Source organism: Macrosteles quadrilineatus, unplaced genomic scaffold, assembly GCF_028750875.1.
Source record: "Macrosteles quadrilineatus isolate MER2022 unplaced genomic scaffold, UCM_ALF_1.0 Scaffold_2__2_contigs__length_208266976, whole genome shotgun sequence".
In the NCBI taxonomy this organism is placed as follows: domain Eukaryota; kingdom Metazoa; phylum Arthropoda; class Insecta; order Hemiptera; family Cicadellidae; genus Macrosteles; species Macrosteles quadrilineatus.
Genome location: NW_026542595.1, coordinates 177,520,018 through 177,539,723, shown reverse-complemented (window position 1 = coordinate 177,539,723; position 19,706 = coordinate 177,520,018). Strand labels below are relative to the sequence as shown.

The window sequence follows — 19,706 nt, the reverse complement described above, 5'->3', positions numbered from 1 at the left end:
GATTTTACCCTGACCATGGGAGATAATGACAAGGTCTACAAAACTGCAGAAAATTTTCAGAACTTATCAGTGATTATGGAAGACAATGATGATGTCTACACGGCCTCAAGAGATGATCAGAAATCTGGCGTGATCAAAGTGAGGTGATGATGATGTCCATACGTCTGCTGAAATGATTGGAATATTCCCGCTGTTGCGGGAGATGACAATGATGTTTGAAACATGACTGCAGGAGATTATCATAATTTTGCTGTGATGGCGGGAGACAATAATGATATCTACTCGACTACGGAAGATGATCAGAATTGTGCCGCAAGTGCAGGAGACATTGATACACTTTTTGTGACTGCAGGATATGATAATGATGTTTCCTTTACCGCTGAGCGATATTTAGGATTTTGCTGTGACTGCAGAAGACAGCAATGATGTTCCCGTGACATAAGAAGATATTCAGGATATGCAGTGATTGCGGAAAACAATGGTGATGTCTCTACGACCGCAAGATATGAAATGTTTATGTGTCACACAGAATTTACGTTATTAAACATATGACATGTCACTTTTTTTCCTGAACTAAAATACATTATATTATGTATACATTTATCTATTTTTCATATATACATTTTATTTATTTGTTTCATTTATACATTTTATTTTCTTGTAGTCAGTAATTAAATAAAAAAATAAGGTCAGAAGTTAATAATAAAAATTAAGAAAAAAGAAGAGTGACAATGTTGGTCACAAAAAAAAATCATCAACTAAATAAGGACAAAGCAGTTCTAAATGTTAATTAAGTAGGTTTTTTAAATGTTTGTTATGTTATTCACGATGAAAGTAAAACTTTATGATATTATTCACGATATTCAGTTAAATTTTAAATATTATCACGATATTACCGTGAGTTTGGCTTTATCAGGAATTTCAGGCTGGCACACCCCTTGTTAGTAAAATTTTAAAAATCTAGTTCAATGTAATCAACCTTTAACTTAGGTCTACAATGGAAACTCCATGTACAATTTCGAAACTTAAATTTATTAATTATTATACAAAACTGATAGTAAAAGAAAAGAAAGGGGGTTCACAATAAATTGTACAAACAGTGGGAAATGAATTTACTTTAAAATCTTTAGGCTAGGCCTATTACAATGGTTTTAATTATTTAGGTTCAATGTTATAATTTACTGCAAGGATCTTGATCTCACGTGGGGTGATCGAGCGGCATTTGAATTTAATCTTGTGATATAAGCCTAATTAAATTTTGTTTTAAAATATAAAGTATGTTCGAATAATAGATTGGTTGAATTAATAATAATTTTGAATAAGTTAAGCTTCTATTAGTTCTTGACTTTGAATTTGAGTACAAATGTCCAAAGGTTAGGCCTAAAAAAGTTTTAATGGCTTCCAAAGGTAAAATGTCTATTGGAGTAATCTCACCAAAATTGATGTCTTCTTTGAAGTAAAATTCTTGATGTTATGAATGATTAAGGTTCGTAGCAAGGATGGTTCTTCTTTCAACAAATTTCACTAATTTTGTCCGAATAATGTACTTTTTTTTATAAAATTTTGATATTAAATATGTAGTGTTTAATTTGCATCTTCATACTATCTTGGCACTATTGGAAGTGATGAAGGTCTGATGCATTGTTGCACTCACATATGTCAATGCTGACTTAATAATATAAAATTATAGGCCACTGTTCACACATATATTATAACAAATTTCATTTGCTAGAGAGCTAAATTATAATTTTGAAAAGTTATTTAAATAAAATTATATAGAATTTGAAGCAATTTTGTTACAAAAATTATAGGCTATTATATATTTACATGAAATTAGGTTATTGGAAAATTTTCTATATTATATTGTTTCGAATCAATTACCCATTAGTCTGTTTGGTCATATATTATACAAGGTTTGATAAATTGACATATTGGTACAAAGAAAACATATGGTGAAAGTTAAATTATCTATGAAAAATATAAGTGGAAATATTGAATTGTTACATCAACTATATAGAGAATTCCAAAAGAACAACAGGTGTGATAGTAAATGTAGTTAAATTTCTGAATAGACAAATATATCCCAAATCAATTCTCAGGCATGTTTCAAAAGGTTTTAATGTTAAATAAGGTGCCTTATAAACATTTACAGTAGTCATATTCCAGAAATTAAAATCCAACTAATATTTGTTCCCAGGATATTCTTGGAAACATTTGTGGATTCCTAGTGATAATTGTTGGCATCGTTCTGCTTAATACCTTCAAAGACATGGATGTATCGTTGAACGACGTGAGAGGAGTGTTTAGACCCAAGAGGGACTATCTGCCTCACAAAGTCCTGCTCCGGGATGATGACGAGATAGATGTTCGGATATCCCGGACCTACGGCACTCCGGACTCCCTCTGACCTTCATGCAAGAGCCTGTAGGCTGCGTCCGTTTACGACTTCACTCATTTTGTAAGAGTAAGGCGTGCCAGTTAACAATATCTAAGTCATTGGTCGAATAACTTAAATCCATTGAATCAACGATAACATTTTCAATAGGCTAGGTCAGTAAATTATACTCCATAGTTGTTCCTATTAATTTAAAAAAGTTCTTAAGGATTTGTTGATACTGTAGTCTGGTTCATCCGATCTCAGGTTTCTACATAAATCTCTGATAGTGGTCAACACAAAAGATTATTTTTGAGTTTAATATATTTATTATTTTATGTTTACATAATTGTTGAAGTGTAGTAAAAGAAAATGGTGACAAATAATTTTATAAATTTAAAAAATGATTCCTATTGTTATCTAACCTTGTCGCATCTTTATTATATTAGATGATGAAGACTACTGTTTTACTTATTGTACTACAATAGCCAGTCCATTTTTTACTTTCTTACATTTCATAAATATTTTGAACTATTGTGTAAATACTTATGAAGAACAATACATAACTATTTATTTTTAAGTTAGTAACTAAACTAATAGTAAGAGTTTGCACTTGTGATTTTAACCTTTTAAAGGCTATTCATCATTAAACAAAGGTGAACAAATTGAACAGATTTTACTAACTTTGACCTTAAGTTGGCCTTAAAAGGTGTTGTACTAAAGTAGGCGTACATTCCTATAAGTTAATCATAATTTATTTTCAATATTTTGAAACAAAAATATAGCTTAATCATTTATGTATATATTGTAATTTATACTCTTTAGAACAATATTTATCACATTTTCTGATTGTCATTGATGAAAGCCTATAAGTTCACTAAATGTAGACAATTTACTGAATATATATACTCTTACTGAAAATATTGTTTAATCGACTTTTAAAAGTGTATTTTGTACCAAGTGCCAGAAATGAGGTTTCACAGGTTTTAGATCGTATTTCAAATTTGTTTTTGAAAACTTAAAAATATCGAGAGCTTGCTAAAGACTGTTATTTTTACCACGCTATAAAAATAAACACTAAGCTAGGTAAATAATAAAGGAAGCAAATACATTCATGCAACAACAAAAATACTTGAACTCTTCTAGAGTCAACATTGAACAGAAATTCATAATAAGTTTTTGATTTTGGTTATTTTATTGTTTCTAAACAATGTCAAAAATACACAAAGTTACCACTTAACTGTGGTTTTAAACTTTTAAATATAACCATGTGTTAATGTTTAGTCCAGGTTTTGACAGAACTGTTTTCAGTCCCATGGTTTTTGTTGAAAAAATAATAAATTGTATGAACATCCATTAAATTATAGATGATGGTGTCTGAATTTCATTTAGTAATTGGGAAAATAAATGAGAAATAAAACCCTTCAGAGCTTTCTTCAACTTATTTATATTTTCACAACAACAAAAAACGAACCTTCCCTTTCAACTTTTAACGTAATTCCACTCTACCAATTATTCGTCACCATAACAACCAAAATAGCCAAAAACGTAAACATAAACAAACTATTAGTCAGGTGAGGCTAGTTCACAACTACACGCCCCCTTGGTGTCAACACCACTACACACCCTCTAGTATTAATTGAACATGCCCATATCAATTAATTGATAATTGATAAATTAGTTGATAACGTGTGATTAATACTGTAGTATATTTCACTCTCTACTGTGAAAAGTTCACCTAAGTAGGAAAAAATTACATTTTCTTCGTAAGTTTTAACACTTTTGTAGATGAGTAAAAGTTTCTTGCTTGTGTGAGGTTGTGTACTTATCTTTAAGCTATATCGTAGATTAACTATATATATTGATTCACATTGAAATAGGAACTGCTCTCTACTCTACCACCTAAACAACGAATATTAGGGATGGACGAGATTGGATTTTTAGTTTGAGACGGGATATTTTATTTCTCATAAAATTTCAAGACGGGATTTCCCTTCTCATACATATCGGGAAATGCACGTTCGCCATTTTAACCTGATTTGGTTACATCGTTAAATATCTACTGATTTATTAGAGATGACTGGTAAAATACAATAATAATAATAATAAAATATTAATAGGCAATATTTTAAATCTTTTAATAGAAAACATCAATAAAAAACATCAGTAAAGGAAAACAAATATTATTTAGGACTACCTTATTAAAAATAACTATTACGCGTAGGAAACATGGTGATATCAGTTAGGATATAGTTCAACTTTGATTAATTAAAATTTTTAGTCTGAAACATCAGTCTTACTATTTAAGTATTAAATAACAATAGTAGAACTTTGAAAAATACTAAATTTATCTGTCTGAAACATCAGTCTTACTAGTTAAGTAACATTTTTCAGTCTTGTATTATTTTTAGAACGATTTTAGAGTGACTTGTTTTGGCTATGTTTACATTAGTAATACATGTCTCACACTGCTAACACTTAACAAAACTTCTCATCATTTGCTATATAAAAAAATATTATAAAACAGAGCAATATTTACATGTAAAGAATTAATTAATAAGAACGTCTTTGCAAAGGAAACACAACAACAACGCGCTCTTGTATTGCGGGTATTGCATTTCCTTTCTGCAGGTTTTTTTTTATCTCGTCTCAAAAAAATCTCGGTCAATATTAAATCTCGTCTCGTAGAAAAAGATTTTAAATTTTCCAAAATTTCAAGACCTGTCCATCCTTAACAAATATATATAAAATATTTTATTTTGTATTTCTTTGCAATAGATTTAGGCCTATTATTGTATTGTTACACATTCCATATTTGTAGTGTTAATCATGGTTGAGCTTATGTGTTTTGAGTGTAGCACTTGTAATGCTTGTAAATTTGTGAATATGTATATAAGAGTTTAAAGTTTATTAAAACACATATTTTTGTAAAGCATTTCTTGTTTAAAGTTTGTTCTTACCAATAGCTTGTTATTCCATTTTACTCTACTCGTCGTTACTTTGTTTCTTGTACGGAAATAAGCACACGGTTTTCTTCAGTTTTTAAAACATATGTAATATAAACGGAAAAGGAAAAGGGTCTATCTATTTTTCAGGGTAATAAAATATACTTTGACTCGCCTAGTACTCCAGATGTGGAGGGGAAGATGTGCACTGTTTGTTTTGTTCTCAATAGCCATTCAAACTGTTTAAGTCGCTACATGACTTGGACCTAACAACATCGGGGTTGTGATGTGTGTGTATTTCAAAACTACAAGTCTGTGATTGCCAAGTAAGGAAGAGTTTGAACGACTATTGTTCGTAACAGCAGTTGCAGCGCACAGGGTCTCTTCCTGCGCTGTAGTACGTGATGGTGAGGGGGGAAAGGAGAGCAGAAGGGGACGGCCAATAGAATTTGTACTAGTCACCAGCGACTGGTGCTAGACACGTTTTAAATATACCATTGAATGTTTCCTCTGTATCTTACTTCTCTGTGCTGCAAAATATCAAGCGAAGCAAGAGGTGACGAGAATGAACTACTGATAAGTTTAAAAGCTACGACACCAGAACAATAACTTTTAACATCACAGTCTCAATTTAACAGTCCGTTCTGACCTAGGCCCGGGAGCAATTTACTTTTTGGTTTTGATGTCGCCAGAGGTCAGAAACACCATTTGTTCAAATTTTTATATATGTATATACATGATTTATATATATATGTGTGTCCGTGAACTCGATAACTCGAGTAATTTTTGTCTGATTTTCATGACATTTGGTTTAAAGGTGTAAGGCGGGATAAACTTGAATGAGTTCGCAAACCAGCATGATTGGACAAAGGGAACTGGGTTTTACAGGGGGTTTTATGGGGTACAAATGGGTTTTATCATTTTTGACCCTCAAAACACAAAATTTCTTAATATCTCTCTAGACATTTTTAAAGAACTTGAAAAAACAAATGATTTAGTATATCAAAGTGTTTTTGTACAATTATTGGTAACAGTGAATATTCAAAAAAATTTAAAATTCCCATGTTATTTTTATGGAGAATATTGTAAAATGTTGTGGTTTGCTTGTTAATGGATAGGCCTATGATTTGATAAAACTTGGAAAATTTATTTATTTTATTCTAAGCTATTAATATTTTACTAAAAACACACTTTATTAGTTGCCTTGTAGCAAATCTAGGAACTCGTTAAACCTAATGATATTTAAATAGATTTAATTGAAAATCAATTCAGACTTAAATGGAAACGAGCTGTTTGGCCCGTCCTACGTACACGAATCCAGTAGTCAATTAAAACTGTATATGATTCAGAACAGCTAGTTTACTACTTAGTGGCCGATTCACACACACTGGCTTTGAGTACAGTAGCTACATACCACCTTCCACTGCATAGGCCTACTACCACTTACCGTACCTTATTTTACCACCCTGGCCACTGAAACCCCTAAAATGATCCTGGCCTCCCATTCTCTTCTATCCCCTGCCATTTCTAAGGAAGATACCAGTCTGAAGATGTCTTTCATTACTTGGTCTTCCAAGTGGTCGTCTACCTTGTAGTACTCCTTGGAATACACTTTTAAAAGTTGAAGTATCTTCTCTCCGCCATGCAAAGCCTGTCCAGTCCATCCGAGATCTGAGCCTTTTGGAATGTACCCCTTTATCAAGTTTCTGAATCATACAGTACTACTGGGATAGTTATGATATGGTATGAATCGATTTTGGTTTCTACTGACACCCTGCAGCTTACTGGTCTGTTTTCTGGAGACCTACTACACCGGTTGACATTTTCATTACGAATAAAATGTGTACTGTATGCAGTCATACTTATATTCAAACATCTAGAAAAAGAAGTATCAACACGTAAACCACTTATATCTTAAAGGATTAAGCACTTATACTTAGACGGATTGCATTTATGACAAAACTTGATTATACGTTTAAAATAGTTAGTTCAAAATTACACAATCTCCTGATAAAATAGATCTTTTAGGGTAAAAAATAAACTGCATTTTAAAGTAAAATATTGTGTAGGCAAACTCTGACGATCAATATTTTTGAATACAAACAACTTGTAACATAAACATTTCAATGACAGTTACGCACACACTACAGCGGCACGGCACGGACGGGCGGTACGGCACGGACGGCATTTTTAAGAGGGGGTGCACGCACTAGGGCGGCATTGGCACGGACGGACGGGACGGGACATCCGCACATCCGCAATTTAGGACAGTTAACAGTCTGCGAGCTAAAAATTGTGAGTAAAGATGTATGTAGATAAAGTGGTGATAGTAGGTTTAATTTTAGCAGAGGAAGAGGAGACAAGAAGGTGCAAGCAAAGATTTTAGATACACCACATAAACAGGAAAAGACTAAGTTTTGGAGAGTTCCACACCTTGTTTCCTGATCTTGTAGAAGGATTATGTATAATACTTACCTGATTGTTTCATAATAGATCATATTTCTGCCCATATATTGTCACGCCGGACGTTATTAAAATATTCCGGATGTCGCATGTTGCACAGTTTCGGGTATTTCTCAACGAGAAAAATCAACTTACTAACATCTATGTTTACAACACACGAAAACACTGCTACTTTGACAGAGATCAGTTGAAAATGGCGGATGTCCCGTGCCGCCCGCCCGGCCGGTGTGCAGTGCTCCCGGTCGGTACGGGCGTCACGGCAGCTCGGAAATGTCCTGGAGTTCTGTCTCCCGGACTTTTTAACAAACGGCGGAAGCTGCCAAACCTCCGTTTCCGTAGTGGGCGCACTCATATGACATTCAATGTTATTAACTTTTAAAAATTGCCGTGCCGCCCGCCCGTCCGTGCCGTGCCGCCGTAGTGCGCGCGCAGCTTTAGTTAAACCACCACTAAAACGACTTTAACTCGTCCGTGGGCTGCTAGACTTTTTGAAAATTAAAACTTAATAAAAAAAAAACTGAAACCCTAAACTAAAATTATGGCTTCGACATTCCCTAGTTCTCAAAATTATCTTTCTTTCAACACAAAAATCATAAAAATCCGTCAAGTGGTTGATTCAGAATAGTGAAATAAAAAACCCTGTTTCGTTTTAATATATAGGATTCGCTTGGACAACAGGTTTGCTGCAGCAGGGGTATTTTATTGATTTAGTTATTTGCTTTCAAATTTTTTGGAAGGTGTAGAAGTAGAGATAAAATTATAAAGAAAAACACTTTCTATGAAATATCATCTTTTAATTAAAATATAACTCATAAATATACCGAAATTTTACAATTAGATAATGAGTTGACAATTACAAAAGCTAACAAAGGTATAAAGTGACAACAAATTATTATATTTACAATGTCCTTAATGTGTAAAATTTACACTAAAAGAAACTTGAATGCGAAAGCACCACTTCATCACAGGTGATGTTTAACATAATGAGTTACAATATTGATAAAACAACAGGTTTATCGGTAGATGTCGATACATGGAAACTAGGTATAATGGTATAAATGTTTTCTAAATAGAAAATAATCAAACTTGTGATAACTTACATTCTTTACACTTGTTCATTACTAAATATATTTTCTTTAAAAAAGAAAGAGAATAAGTCGAATACGTAAAATAGGCTATATCAAATTTAAACATTTTCCTTTTCATAATCGTTTTTTTACAGCGTGGAAAATAATTGATGGTTTTTGGATTTTTATTTAGAGTCGAAGCTCTGTAATTTTTAGAATGCTCTAAAAATGGACTTTTTTGAATGAAAAAAAGAAATAGTAGAATATAAAAAACTGCTTCTCTCCTTAGTAATGTAACAAAAGAATGCAAGCAATGAGAATAATTTAAAAAGGTCTAAGTTACTAAAATATAATAACACAACAAACAACATCCTAGACCACAATGAACTTTTTGATTAATGCAATAAAAAAGTTGACTATATACAAAATATACCCTTCTGTCCTACTGTATAAAGAACGTATAAAATGTGTTATGTAAAACTAGGATCGTATAAAATATGTCACCAACAATTCAATCTTTACGAACTTAAAGCATTCTCTACAGGCTTATGAAAAATATAGTAAAATATTAATTGTCATATTTTGTTAATATTTTAAAAAGAATTTTAGGGCATTTACCACATTTTGAAACATGTGAATAGGAATCCTTTTCAAAAACCCTGTACATCCACAAAGAAGAAAATTGAGAAATTAGTTTTATGTTAATAATTTTAATTTAACTAAATAGATATGTAAACATGATATGTGCCAGTTGACATTGAGATTCATTTTGGTACTTAGTTCAAAACATTTAAAATTATTTCTTTAATCACACTTTTGTATTTTTATTTGCAACAAAACTTATTACTACCATTGACTGTGTGTCAATGTTACTACCTATCTAAATTTTAAACAATTTAAAATAGTTTTTAACTTTTTTAAACATTTTAAAATTGCAAATAAAATCCATTACTTTACATGCAGTTTAAACTGTTACAACTTGTAGTAAAATATCCAACCAATAATGGTACACACAATTTAAAGAACATTCAATGAGCTTGTGCTAAAGCACTGACGTGTTCCATACTTAATGCTACACATAGAAATAAATCACAATCAATAAGTATCCTTACTGAAACAAACATCTTATATTATTTTCTAACTAAGTTTTTCTAATATTTCTCGTTGATTCAAGTTTCAAAATAATACTGATGTACCTGAATTCATGTAGTTTTTTAAAATTGTTTGTGGGAAAAATTCATATTTTATAAATATATGCGACCAGGAATGTTGAAAACACTTTCTGCCACTTAGTGTTAAATACTAAATGTTAAATATTAAATAGAATGAAATATCTGAGTTAAAGAATAATATTTGTGTGTTCAATATTGTCTTAAAATAAACAAATTCTGCGGCTTATATTTACCTCCATAACAACTATGAGTGGTATTTATTTAACTTGTATATTATATTTTTTCTAGCTCTATTTAGCGTTTATTTATTTAATGCCTACAATTGCAGACTGAAAAATCAAGAAGCTTTAAATAAGAAACGTTAACAATTTCAATTTCACCACTCAGTACAATTTTCAGTTCAATATTTTTCTTCACTCAGTACTGAATTGATTTCAATCTATCCATTTTTTTCCATTTTTATCTTGAAAACATCCACAGTGTTAAACTGTCCGTTGGTTAACACTAAAAGTAATTCAGATACAAAAACTAGATCCATCGAGAAAAACTTGACAAGATAGTACCTGCAATTCCAAACCAAACTAATTTGTTCCGTAAGTGTCCAAGGTTCACTACGCAATCGTGTTGATATCCAACACCTGTTTTCTGGGGAACCAGGACTTTTTCTTCTTGACAGGCTCAGGTGTCTTCTTCTTCCTCTTGCCGTTGAGGAGGTCCTGGATCTCCTGAAGACTCAGGTTCCTGGTGTCAATCATCAAGTATATGGAGAAGAGGGTTGCGAGGAAACAACTCACTGAGAAGATCCAGAATACCGTGAACATTCCACACACCTGAAAAAAGTAACAATGATATTTATCAGAGTGCATCCTGTACACTTAGTTAGCTAAGTGGCTAAATCGACAAATTATATATTTGTCCAGTGATTTCTTCAAGAAACAACGGTTCTTTTAGGTTATCATGAGTTGTGTCAACTAAAAATCTCCAAACCCCTATACTAGTGTTAGTAGTACTGTATTTTTTACATTATGACAACTTCCTGATTTGCATTTTATGTGTAGAATTTTACAATCATAATGTAACAGTATTCCAACACTATTCAAAATATCTACTACAAATTTAAGAATTTTGTGAAATCTTGAATAATTTCCTAAGCAACTAAAGTAATTGAATTACAAACACAATTTTTTTACAGCTGTTAAAAAGTCTTTAACCAACAACATTTTGATGTTGCGAGAGAATGATTTGATTATTTTCCTTTTTTTTAAGACACAGAACAGATCAATATGCTACATGCTAAGTTTTGAACGTCAGATCACCCTAAAAATTGCTTCAGAGATATCGCCTTGATTATTGCACAGTATATTCAAGTTATGCTAGATTAGTTACCTCGTTGATGTGCGGGAATAGTTTGGTGATAACAAAGCTAAGACCCCAACTGTAGCCCACAGTCACGGCTGAAGAGATTCCCTTCACATTTGGAGGGAACACCTCTCCCTTTACTGCTGTTGGCAGTGGACCATAACCTATAGAAACAAATGCAAAATTAACAACAGTTCTTGTTTAAGAACTAAAAACATGCAACTAAACAGAAACAGACATCGATGTCTAAGTAGTACCTGAGGAAAACCAAGTGTAATTTGGAAATTACCGTAGCTAGGTATTTTAACTAAATATTGTTATTTGTACGAAATGAAGTTAAACCACAGGCAATTGACCCACTCACTGTTTTCAGGTTTAATTTTTTTGTATCATTAACTTTCCTCCCAAAATGACATTAATATAAAATAAAGGAAGTGCTTTTACCACTCCTTCAGTTTTGTTATGTAAAAAATTAGTAGTTTGTTTGCTACACAGAAATTGTGATTACTAAGGAAGTCACAAATTAAATTAAACTTTTGTTTTTGCACTTTCCGCAGAGCTCTTAATTAAAAAACGTGTAAACCAAAACCAAAATCAAGTGTTTTATTTAATTCAACCAAAAGGACGATTCAATATTTCATCATTCAATTACACTACAAAATGCTCTTCCATATCCTTTACACTTTTTGGTTGAATTGAATAGCAAATTTAAAGATCAAAATATAAACACTTGCCTAGAGAGTAGGTAACTACATATCCGACAAGGTTGAACAGAGGAATCCACGACGTACTGGACACATCGACACCTTGGTACTGGACGAAGAACCAGAATCCTGTGATCGTCTGGAAAATTGCAAATCTTTTAGTAAATGGTCTTGGCTATAGGACCAATTGAGCAGTTCATAAAATGAGCAATGTAAGAATATGGTCACTTTATCTACATTATAACTTTGTTATACTTAAAAATTCCATTGCTCTTTTGTTCACCAATGATAAACAATAAACATCATAAAATATTCAACCGCTTTAAATTTACTTCATGATTTTGGGTTGACATTTTCTTGCCTTATTCTTCCAGATGTATATTTTACATCCTTCGATGGAAAAAGTTTTGAAATAACAGTAGGAATTATTTTGAAAAGTATTTACCTGGAAGCCAACCATTCCAGCTGCGGAAGTGATCAACATGTTTCTGATTCCGTACATTTTGGTCAGAGGCATCGCGACTCCGGCGAAGATGATGAGGATGACTGCCACGACGATGGTGGAACTGCTGGACTTGATGACCCAACTGCCCACAGTAATGTCACCGGCGAGGTTGAAGATTGTCTCGGAGTAGAAGAGCACGACGTTGATACCACTCATCTGTTGAAATGTCATGGCACCACAGGACAGCAACAGGGCTTTCCTATTGGTGGGAGTGGCCACAAGCTCCAACAGTGTGCCCTTCTCTCTCATCGCCTCTTGGACTGATTCCTGTAAGAAGGTGTTGGATTTTGTATTCAAATACTTGGCATGTAGCCCTACTATTGAGTTTGAGTATATGCAAGGAAAATTGTAATTTTCTAGATATATTGGATGCACATTTGGCGAAGAAGTGTTGAATGGATGAGATGATATCTTTGTTACTGAGATCAGCTGGCTCTTTTGTCTGATCCAGCTGGACCATTGTTACAAAACCCCAATGATCAAGGACAGCTGAGCTCAGTTTTGACAATCCCACAATAGGCCATAGAAGTCCCATGTATTAAAACCCAGTGGGCTTACCATCCACTAAATAGTAAATACCCACTGATTGATGTGTTGGTATTAAAAAGAATTGATAAATCACATTTTGAAATTTACTCAGTAAATCATTACTTTACGCTAATTTGTTTGTGTACAGTACTTCAAAAAACTTGTGATGCTCATTGAAACATATGACAAAGGAGGGATTGAACAGGAAGCAATGCCACGAGTGATTGGGACCAAGACACTGATGGACGAGTTGAAGGAGCTTTGTAAGAGAGATCCCCGATGAACTCCAGATACAACAAAATTCAAGAAAAAGTCTGCAGTTTGGTACTATTAAAGAATTGAGTTGTATCAGCTTTAAACCTTTTTAATGAAAAAATTGACCTAACTATTTTTTTTCTTGTAAAGAAATCGTCCTAACCAGAGACACAGTCAACCTAAAAAGTAGTTAAGTTGCTCGGATCACGTCACACACTGTACACTCCTCCATTCTCATATTCAACATAAACTCACTCAAAAGTATGTTGCTGGCTCAATTCTTTGTGTAAAAAAGTGTTAACATTAATTCATCAATGGAAATCCTCTAAGAACATTCTTTTTTCTTTCTAAAAGCTGTCAACCTTAATTCAGCATCATATTGTTTATTTTATTATTGAGTGTAAAATAATTGATCACTGAAATGTACTAAGAATACACAATTAACTCATCAACAGATTATTTTGAAGTATTACCTTTATAACTTCGAGTTCCATTTCAATATCCTTCTTCGGCCAACCTGTTCTCAATTTTTTCAGGGATTTGTGGGCGTTTTCGATGTCATCCTTCAATATGTAGTAGTATGGAGACTCAGGGATGAAGGGGCACATGATGAAGAAGAGGATTGGAGCAACACAAGAGATGAGGATGAGGTTCCAATGGGAGACCCATGGGCCGAAGATGTACTCGATGAGGTATCCTGAGGCGAAGAAGAAGTTCAGGGTTGATCCCAGAGCACTCCGGATATCATCCTGTAAGGAATACATTTCTACTTTAAGTTGTAATCTCAGTTTTTACGAGTCTCAGCAACTGTGCAAGTGTTTTGTGTTATAAAAAATTAAAAATAAAAATTTGAATTAATTCAATGAATGAAAAATGAACTGCAATTAGTTGACTCGTCTTTTATTTTCAAAGAGAAATAATTGGTGTTCTGGACATGTAGCTTACTGGGCAAATTCTTTTACATTATAATGTTTAGTTCTCTTTTTCGTTCGGACAAGGGTGTCTAAAGTCCCGAGATTTTCAAACAAGAGGAAGTCAGGTGAACTGGTATTCCTCATAATTTCTTTACAATTTTTAAAAATTGTGGATTCCTCTTTCACTCGTAAAAAAAATTAATTAAATATTAATAAATAATTGAATAAAAATCTAAAGATTCTACTGAGATAAATAACTGGCGCAAAAAATACAAATGGCACTGTCACAAATATATTTCTTTTGTGTGAATTACTGAAGCCATATTGCTTTACATATTTTGTGCCTGTTAGAACATTCATTAGTCTCTAACTGTACTGTCTGTATGAATGGGTAGTCACAATAATTAGATACTATATATATGGTAATAAAATATAGAGTTGTCTTCAGCAACCTTTCATAAAATAGATGTTTTCAATGTTTTGCCTTACCTCGGCAATCTCAGCGATGTAGAGAGGCACACAGGTGAACACGATACCTCCACCGATACCTCCTATTATACGAGAGATGTATATGTGCCAAACAGCTGTAGTGAAGTATAACATGGCCCAAGCGACCAGGCCTACCAGCACAGCCAAGATCATAGAGCCCTGTCAGAGAAGATGAAACTGTTGTTAGTGGCTGAACAAACTCTGTTGAATTATAAATACACACAAACACTTAATGAGTCAAAGACTAAAAGAATTTCCTAATCAACAAATGTTGCATCAATAATGCAGTAATTTTGTAAAAAAACATGGTTTATGTGTATACCTATATTTATCATTCTTTTAAATTATAGCCCTAAAATGAATTTTTTTTTTAGGATCTCCAAATAATAATTCAGACATGTATTATCTCCTGTTACACTTCCAAAAGTGTAAGTAATATGCCAATAATTATTTGATTTTAATTTAAAAAACTCATTTGAAAGTTTAAAACTACACTAGTGACGTCAATCTGAACCAATCAGATCCTGATCCTGGCCGAATTAAAAAATTTATCGGATTAGCCGAAATGCAGTGAAATTGCATCAAAGAATTACAACAATGTGTTTGAATACAATATTTATGTCTTTCAATGCCCTTTCCTCAAATTACAGCAACAGTGATAATTTCTTGAGTTGCAGCAACACCCACGATTATTTTACATCTTTGCTTATTTCCTAGATCATGCTATACCTTGCGACCGACAGTGTCGACCAGGACTCCACCGATGAAGGGGCCGAAGATGGAGCCGATGCCGATGAGAGAGCCTATCCAGGAGGCCTGTGTGGTTGTGATGGGCAGCCAGGAGTCTGCTGCACTCAGCTTGGGCAGGGCTGGGGACGTCCAGTTGTACAGACTGCCCAGCGAGAAGGCTCCAACGTTGGCTGTAATGAAACATGGATTTACTTGGATTAGATTCCATTGGCACACCAGAATGTGAATTTTAAGGTGAATATGACTGAAAGACGAGTGATGAATAAAATGATAGCTTCGTAATGAAGATCAGCTGATTTGCTAGCCAGGATTATTTATTCAAAGTCCAATGATCAGGACGGTTGGGTCCAATTTAAAATCCTCCAAAATTACTTTTTAAGAATTAAAATATCTATCTTATTTTGGATACCAAGCGAGCAATATATTTTCACTAAGCTATATAACCTGTCCGCAACAAATTGGTAATTGGTAATTAGGAGGTCGTTTGTTGGTTTGATCCTGTGGAATGCTAATTACCTATAATATATTGTTTGAAGCAAGACGTTCTGTCCCTCATAGAAATTTTCCCATGGTTTTGGCAAAATAAAACACCGTTACCTTTTTAACTATAGGCCTAATCTCAAAAAATAAAATTTTAGTTTCAGTAGACAAACGAATGTCTCAGTTTACTGTTTTAAGGCACAGCATCATGTACCAGAACATATTTTTACCTGGAGACATAACTTTGTCAACCAAATTTTTTTACCAATCAGATCTAACTTAGCAATAATCTCAGTAACAGCGTAAACCATGTAAATCATATTCAAGTTTTTTTTTTCTTTTTTTTTTCGGAAAACCAGCAACACTTTCAGTTTCCTTGTGACAAGACTTCTTTGAAAGTTGTTAAACTTGACTGTTTGATTGCGCTATAAAAAACTCAAATACTGCTGAGAGTAATTTGAAGTGATTACATGCACTAAAAACTCTTTGAGAACAGAAAACAATGGATCTTTAAAGTGCAATCACAGTGCAATCGGATGAATCGTCATTCAAAATAAATTATTGTTTACATTTTCTTTGTTATAAAAAATAAACTATTCACACAATTAAAAAAAGTCCTATGAATCTTATAAAATATCCTATAAAAACATAGGTATTTTTTTGTTAAAAGTGTTTGAATAGTTTTTTTGTATAATGATTTAGCCGTTTGACAATACTATGAAGAAATTACATTTTCTTTAGGAATTTTATTCATAATTTATTGCCTGTCTGATGAGTTATCAAATTCTATTATAACATTACAGTTCTTTGTTTTATAAAATAATTACCTCTACATCAATTTAAAAATGAGAGAAACTCTTGTTTAAACTTGCAAAACCATTAAAAATTGAATAAAAGGCTTTTAAATTATGTTTATATCCAAAATTATAATCAATTAAGCAGAAAAATTTACTTCCTGTTAAAATATTGTATACTGCCTTTCCTTCTTTACTGTACGTTATAGATTGTCAATCACATGTTAATTATTTTGTTAATTCATTGACTGAATGTCCTAAACATGTTTTGAGTGTGATTCTTTAAAGACTTATTCTGTTCAGGTAATTACTCTCATTTCTATTTCACTTCCGATTTGAACTATGCACTCCGAAAAATAACTTAAAAAATTATGTTGATATCTTACAAAATTATATTTTGACTCACCTGCCATTACAGCCAGGTAGAGGTTAAACCTCTTGGATTTTCTCTTAGGTTCCATCTCCATCTCCATTGTCGGTTGTAGCTGATCTAACCCTGTATCTGATGTGTTGACAGTCAGATTAGTCTATGACTAATCGACGTTATCAGATATCTACAGCCTCCTGGAACCCTGTGGAAGAGAAGATTCCTTATCATTCCATTCAACTCTTCTAATTACTGCAGAACCAACAGTTAACTAAAATTATGTTTGAAAACATGAAAATCTAATGTTTGGAGTATATTGTGTTGGTTTATATTGTGATCAGTGTTGGGAGTTTCTAAATTTTAAATGAACCTCCTAGAACCCTGTGGAACAGATTTGAGATATGCCTATCACTTATCACTCTAATTGACTTAGTCATATTGACTAATTATGATGTTTAAAAAAAAACTTAAATCTAATAAAACTTTTTAAATATATTACAGAACCACATGTTGCTGTATGTTAGAAGGTTCTCGATTCAAATTTTTTGTTGGAAAGGTTAATTTCTGTGAGTATTTGAAAATAATAATTTAGTAAAACAATTCTTTTCAATACTTGTGATATACAAGGTACACGAAAGTCTGGAACAATATTTTCTTTGTTGAACCATTGCAGATAATTGAACCTCTTTAGAGTACTATACCTAAAATCTGTTTTTTGAAGCAAATAAGATTCTAGTATTTGAAGGAAATATTTATAATATTGTGCAAGTAATTGTAGTGTAAAATCATTGCATATATAGTTTTAGTACTGGACATATGTAAAAATTTTGAACAATGGCACTTGCACTGTGTATCTAAATCGAGAGCACAGGCCAACATTTTAGGTTTGTACATTAAATTTACGGTATATTTAGAATTAATAGAAATTTTAATTATTAGGTTGAAATTTTTTATTCATCTAGCTTTATCTTTACCCCCTCAAATATAAATTCATTCATCCAAAAACTTTCACTTTAAGACTAGGCCTATATTTATTATTTTCAAAACAATTTTAACAAAATCTTGGTTTTAAGTTAAATATTTCAAATTTTGTTGAAAGCCTACACAACACTGAGAGATTTTTTTAGTTAGTATACCAACCTTTAAACCCTTTAGAATAATCTCATAAGCTTATAAAAGCATTCTTTATATTTATGAGTATATTTTTCTGAAATGTAATATTTTTACACCATAAAATAAATCAATTTAATTTTTAGAAAGTTAAGAAATTAATTATTTATTAATAAATTTAATTGTTCAGCAATTATGATTTTACCTTTCTAATAGCTCTTTATTGGGTTTTCAATTTGAAAATTTCCTGAGTAGTGTAGGCCTACATACATTTCATAGGATCCAAATGTTGAACAAACATAGAAATGTTTGTTTGCGGTCAAAAGTGTGTGTCTCTTTATTTATATATTTTGTCTGTTTCTTAAAAACATTAAAATTTACTGTAATTATTTATAACCATAGTACAATATTTCCCAGAACTTCATATAGATTTTATTTTTTTATTTAGCTCTAAAACTTTATTTTGTCATAAAAATAAAGGCAAAGCAACTTGTGAGTTTAATTAATTATTTAATGTCAAACATACACTACGTAAATATTAAAATTTGCGTACAGTATTTTGTTTTAAAGTTTTAAAGTATGAACGGGTATACTATGAAATATTAATAATTAATCAATTATGAGCTAATCCAATATTTTTTATTTTTGTGCAAATACCAAAAAGTAGGTGATGTGGGCAAAATAGTTTGTTATATAAAAACAATAATACGGGTACTGTAAAACCAAAAATTCTAAGAATGCTAAGAATTAGTTCTGTAATATAAGTTACTAAAATACTAGACCATACAGTGACACTGACACTTATAGATTTTTACACCACACTAACTATTTAAAACTCCTGGTTATACACACAAAGAACTTAAATATTACATATCAATTTTTCTAAATTGGTAACACCAACACTATATAAAACGCACATGGAAAGAATGTTAAAGACACTCAAACAAATTTCGCAAATTAACTCCTCAATTACCTAGCGAATTTTCACGAGTAGCACACCACCTAGTTCTATCCTTGCCACTACAGTTATGAAGCCTGGGTACAAACAGGTACCGGTGCTGGTGTGGTAAAAACAGGTTCTTGCACAACCCAACTTAAATGTGGCCTAAGTCTCCAGGGCTTGATAAAGTAGTACATAAGTGTACAACCACGCTTGACATATGTGTTGTGTTTGCTAATTCTTTAAACTTTGTTATTTGTACATGACAAAATTACTTGCCATCAAGACTTTGAACCGATAGCCAAACAATTCAGGTGCTGGAATCAATTAAATAGCCGCAGGTTGGACCCGTTGCTGTGAGAATTAGTTTTTGAAAGAAATATTATTCGGAAATGCTAAAATCACATATGTCTGTCTGTAGATCCTCGTTAAATTGTACCAATTTTAATGAAATTTACATCAACCTTGAAAACTTTAGTGGATCAGTTAT

At 32.3% G+C, this 19,706-nt stretch overlaps 2 protein-coding genes across 2 annotated transcripts in view; one reads left to right on the top strand and one right to left on the bottom strand.

The window, feature by feature from the left end:
• The window catches only part of LOC128987033 (magnesium transporter NIPA2-like), a 30,357-nt gene extending 25,055 nt beyond the window's left edge, over nt 1-5,302 (top strand). The window contains exon 7 of the mRNA XM_054407696.1: nt 2,198-5,302. Coding sequence (XP_054263671.1) covers nt 2,198-2,407 — 210 coding nt within the window. The 3' untranslated portion in view covers nt 2,408-5,302. The remainder of the gene's footprint in view (nt 1-2,197) is intronic.
• Nucleotides 5,303-8,550: 3,248 nt separating this feature from the next.
• Nucleotides 8,551-19,332, bottom strand: LOC128987099 (facilitated trehalose transporter Tret1-like). The gene is made up of 9 exons (XM_054407797.1): nt 19,250-19,332; nt 17,206-17,371; nt 15,505-15,695; nt 14,776-14,934; nt 13,846-14,121; nt 12,530-12,856; nt 12,115-12,223; nt 11,408-11,544; nt 8,551-10,851 (listed from the first exon to the last, which is right to left on the bottom strand). Exons 2-9 carry the CDS (start codon nt 17,270-17,272, stop codon nt 10,633-10,635), a joined length of 1,485 nt encoding a protein of 494 aa, XP_054263772.1. The 5' UTR covers nt 17,273-17,371; nt 19,250-19,332; the 3' UTR covers nt 8,551-10,632.
• Between the last annotated feature and the right edge of the window lie 374 nt (nt 19,333-19,706).

Excerpts from the sequence above, each read along its gene's own strand:
- LOC128987099 (XM_054407797.1), bottom strand. The coding sequence starts at position 17,272 with ATGGAGATGGAGATGGAACCTAAGAGAAAATCCAAGAGGTTTAACCTC. Across the intron at positions 14,122-14,775 it reads ACATCGCTGAGATTGCCGAG|GATGATATCCGGAGTGCTCT; the intron begins GTAAGGCAAAAC and ends TATTCCTTACAG. Across the intron at positions 12,224-12,529 it reads CTGGAATGGTTGGCTTCCAG|ACGATCACAGGATTCTGGTT; the intron begins GTAAATACTTTT and ends GCAATTTTCCAG.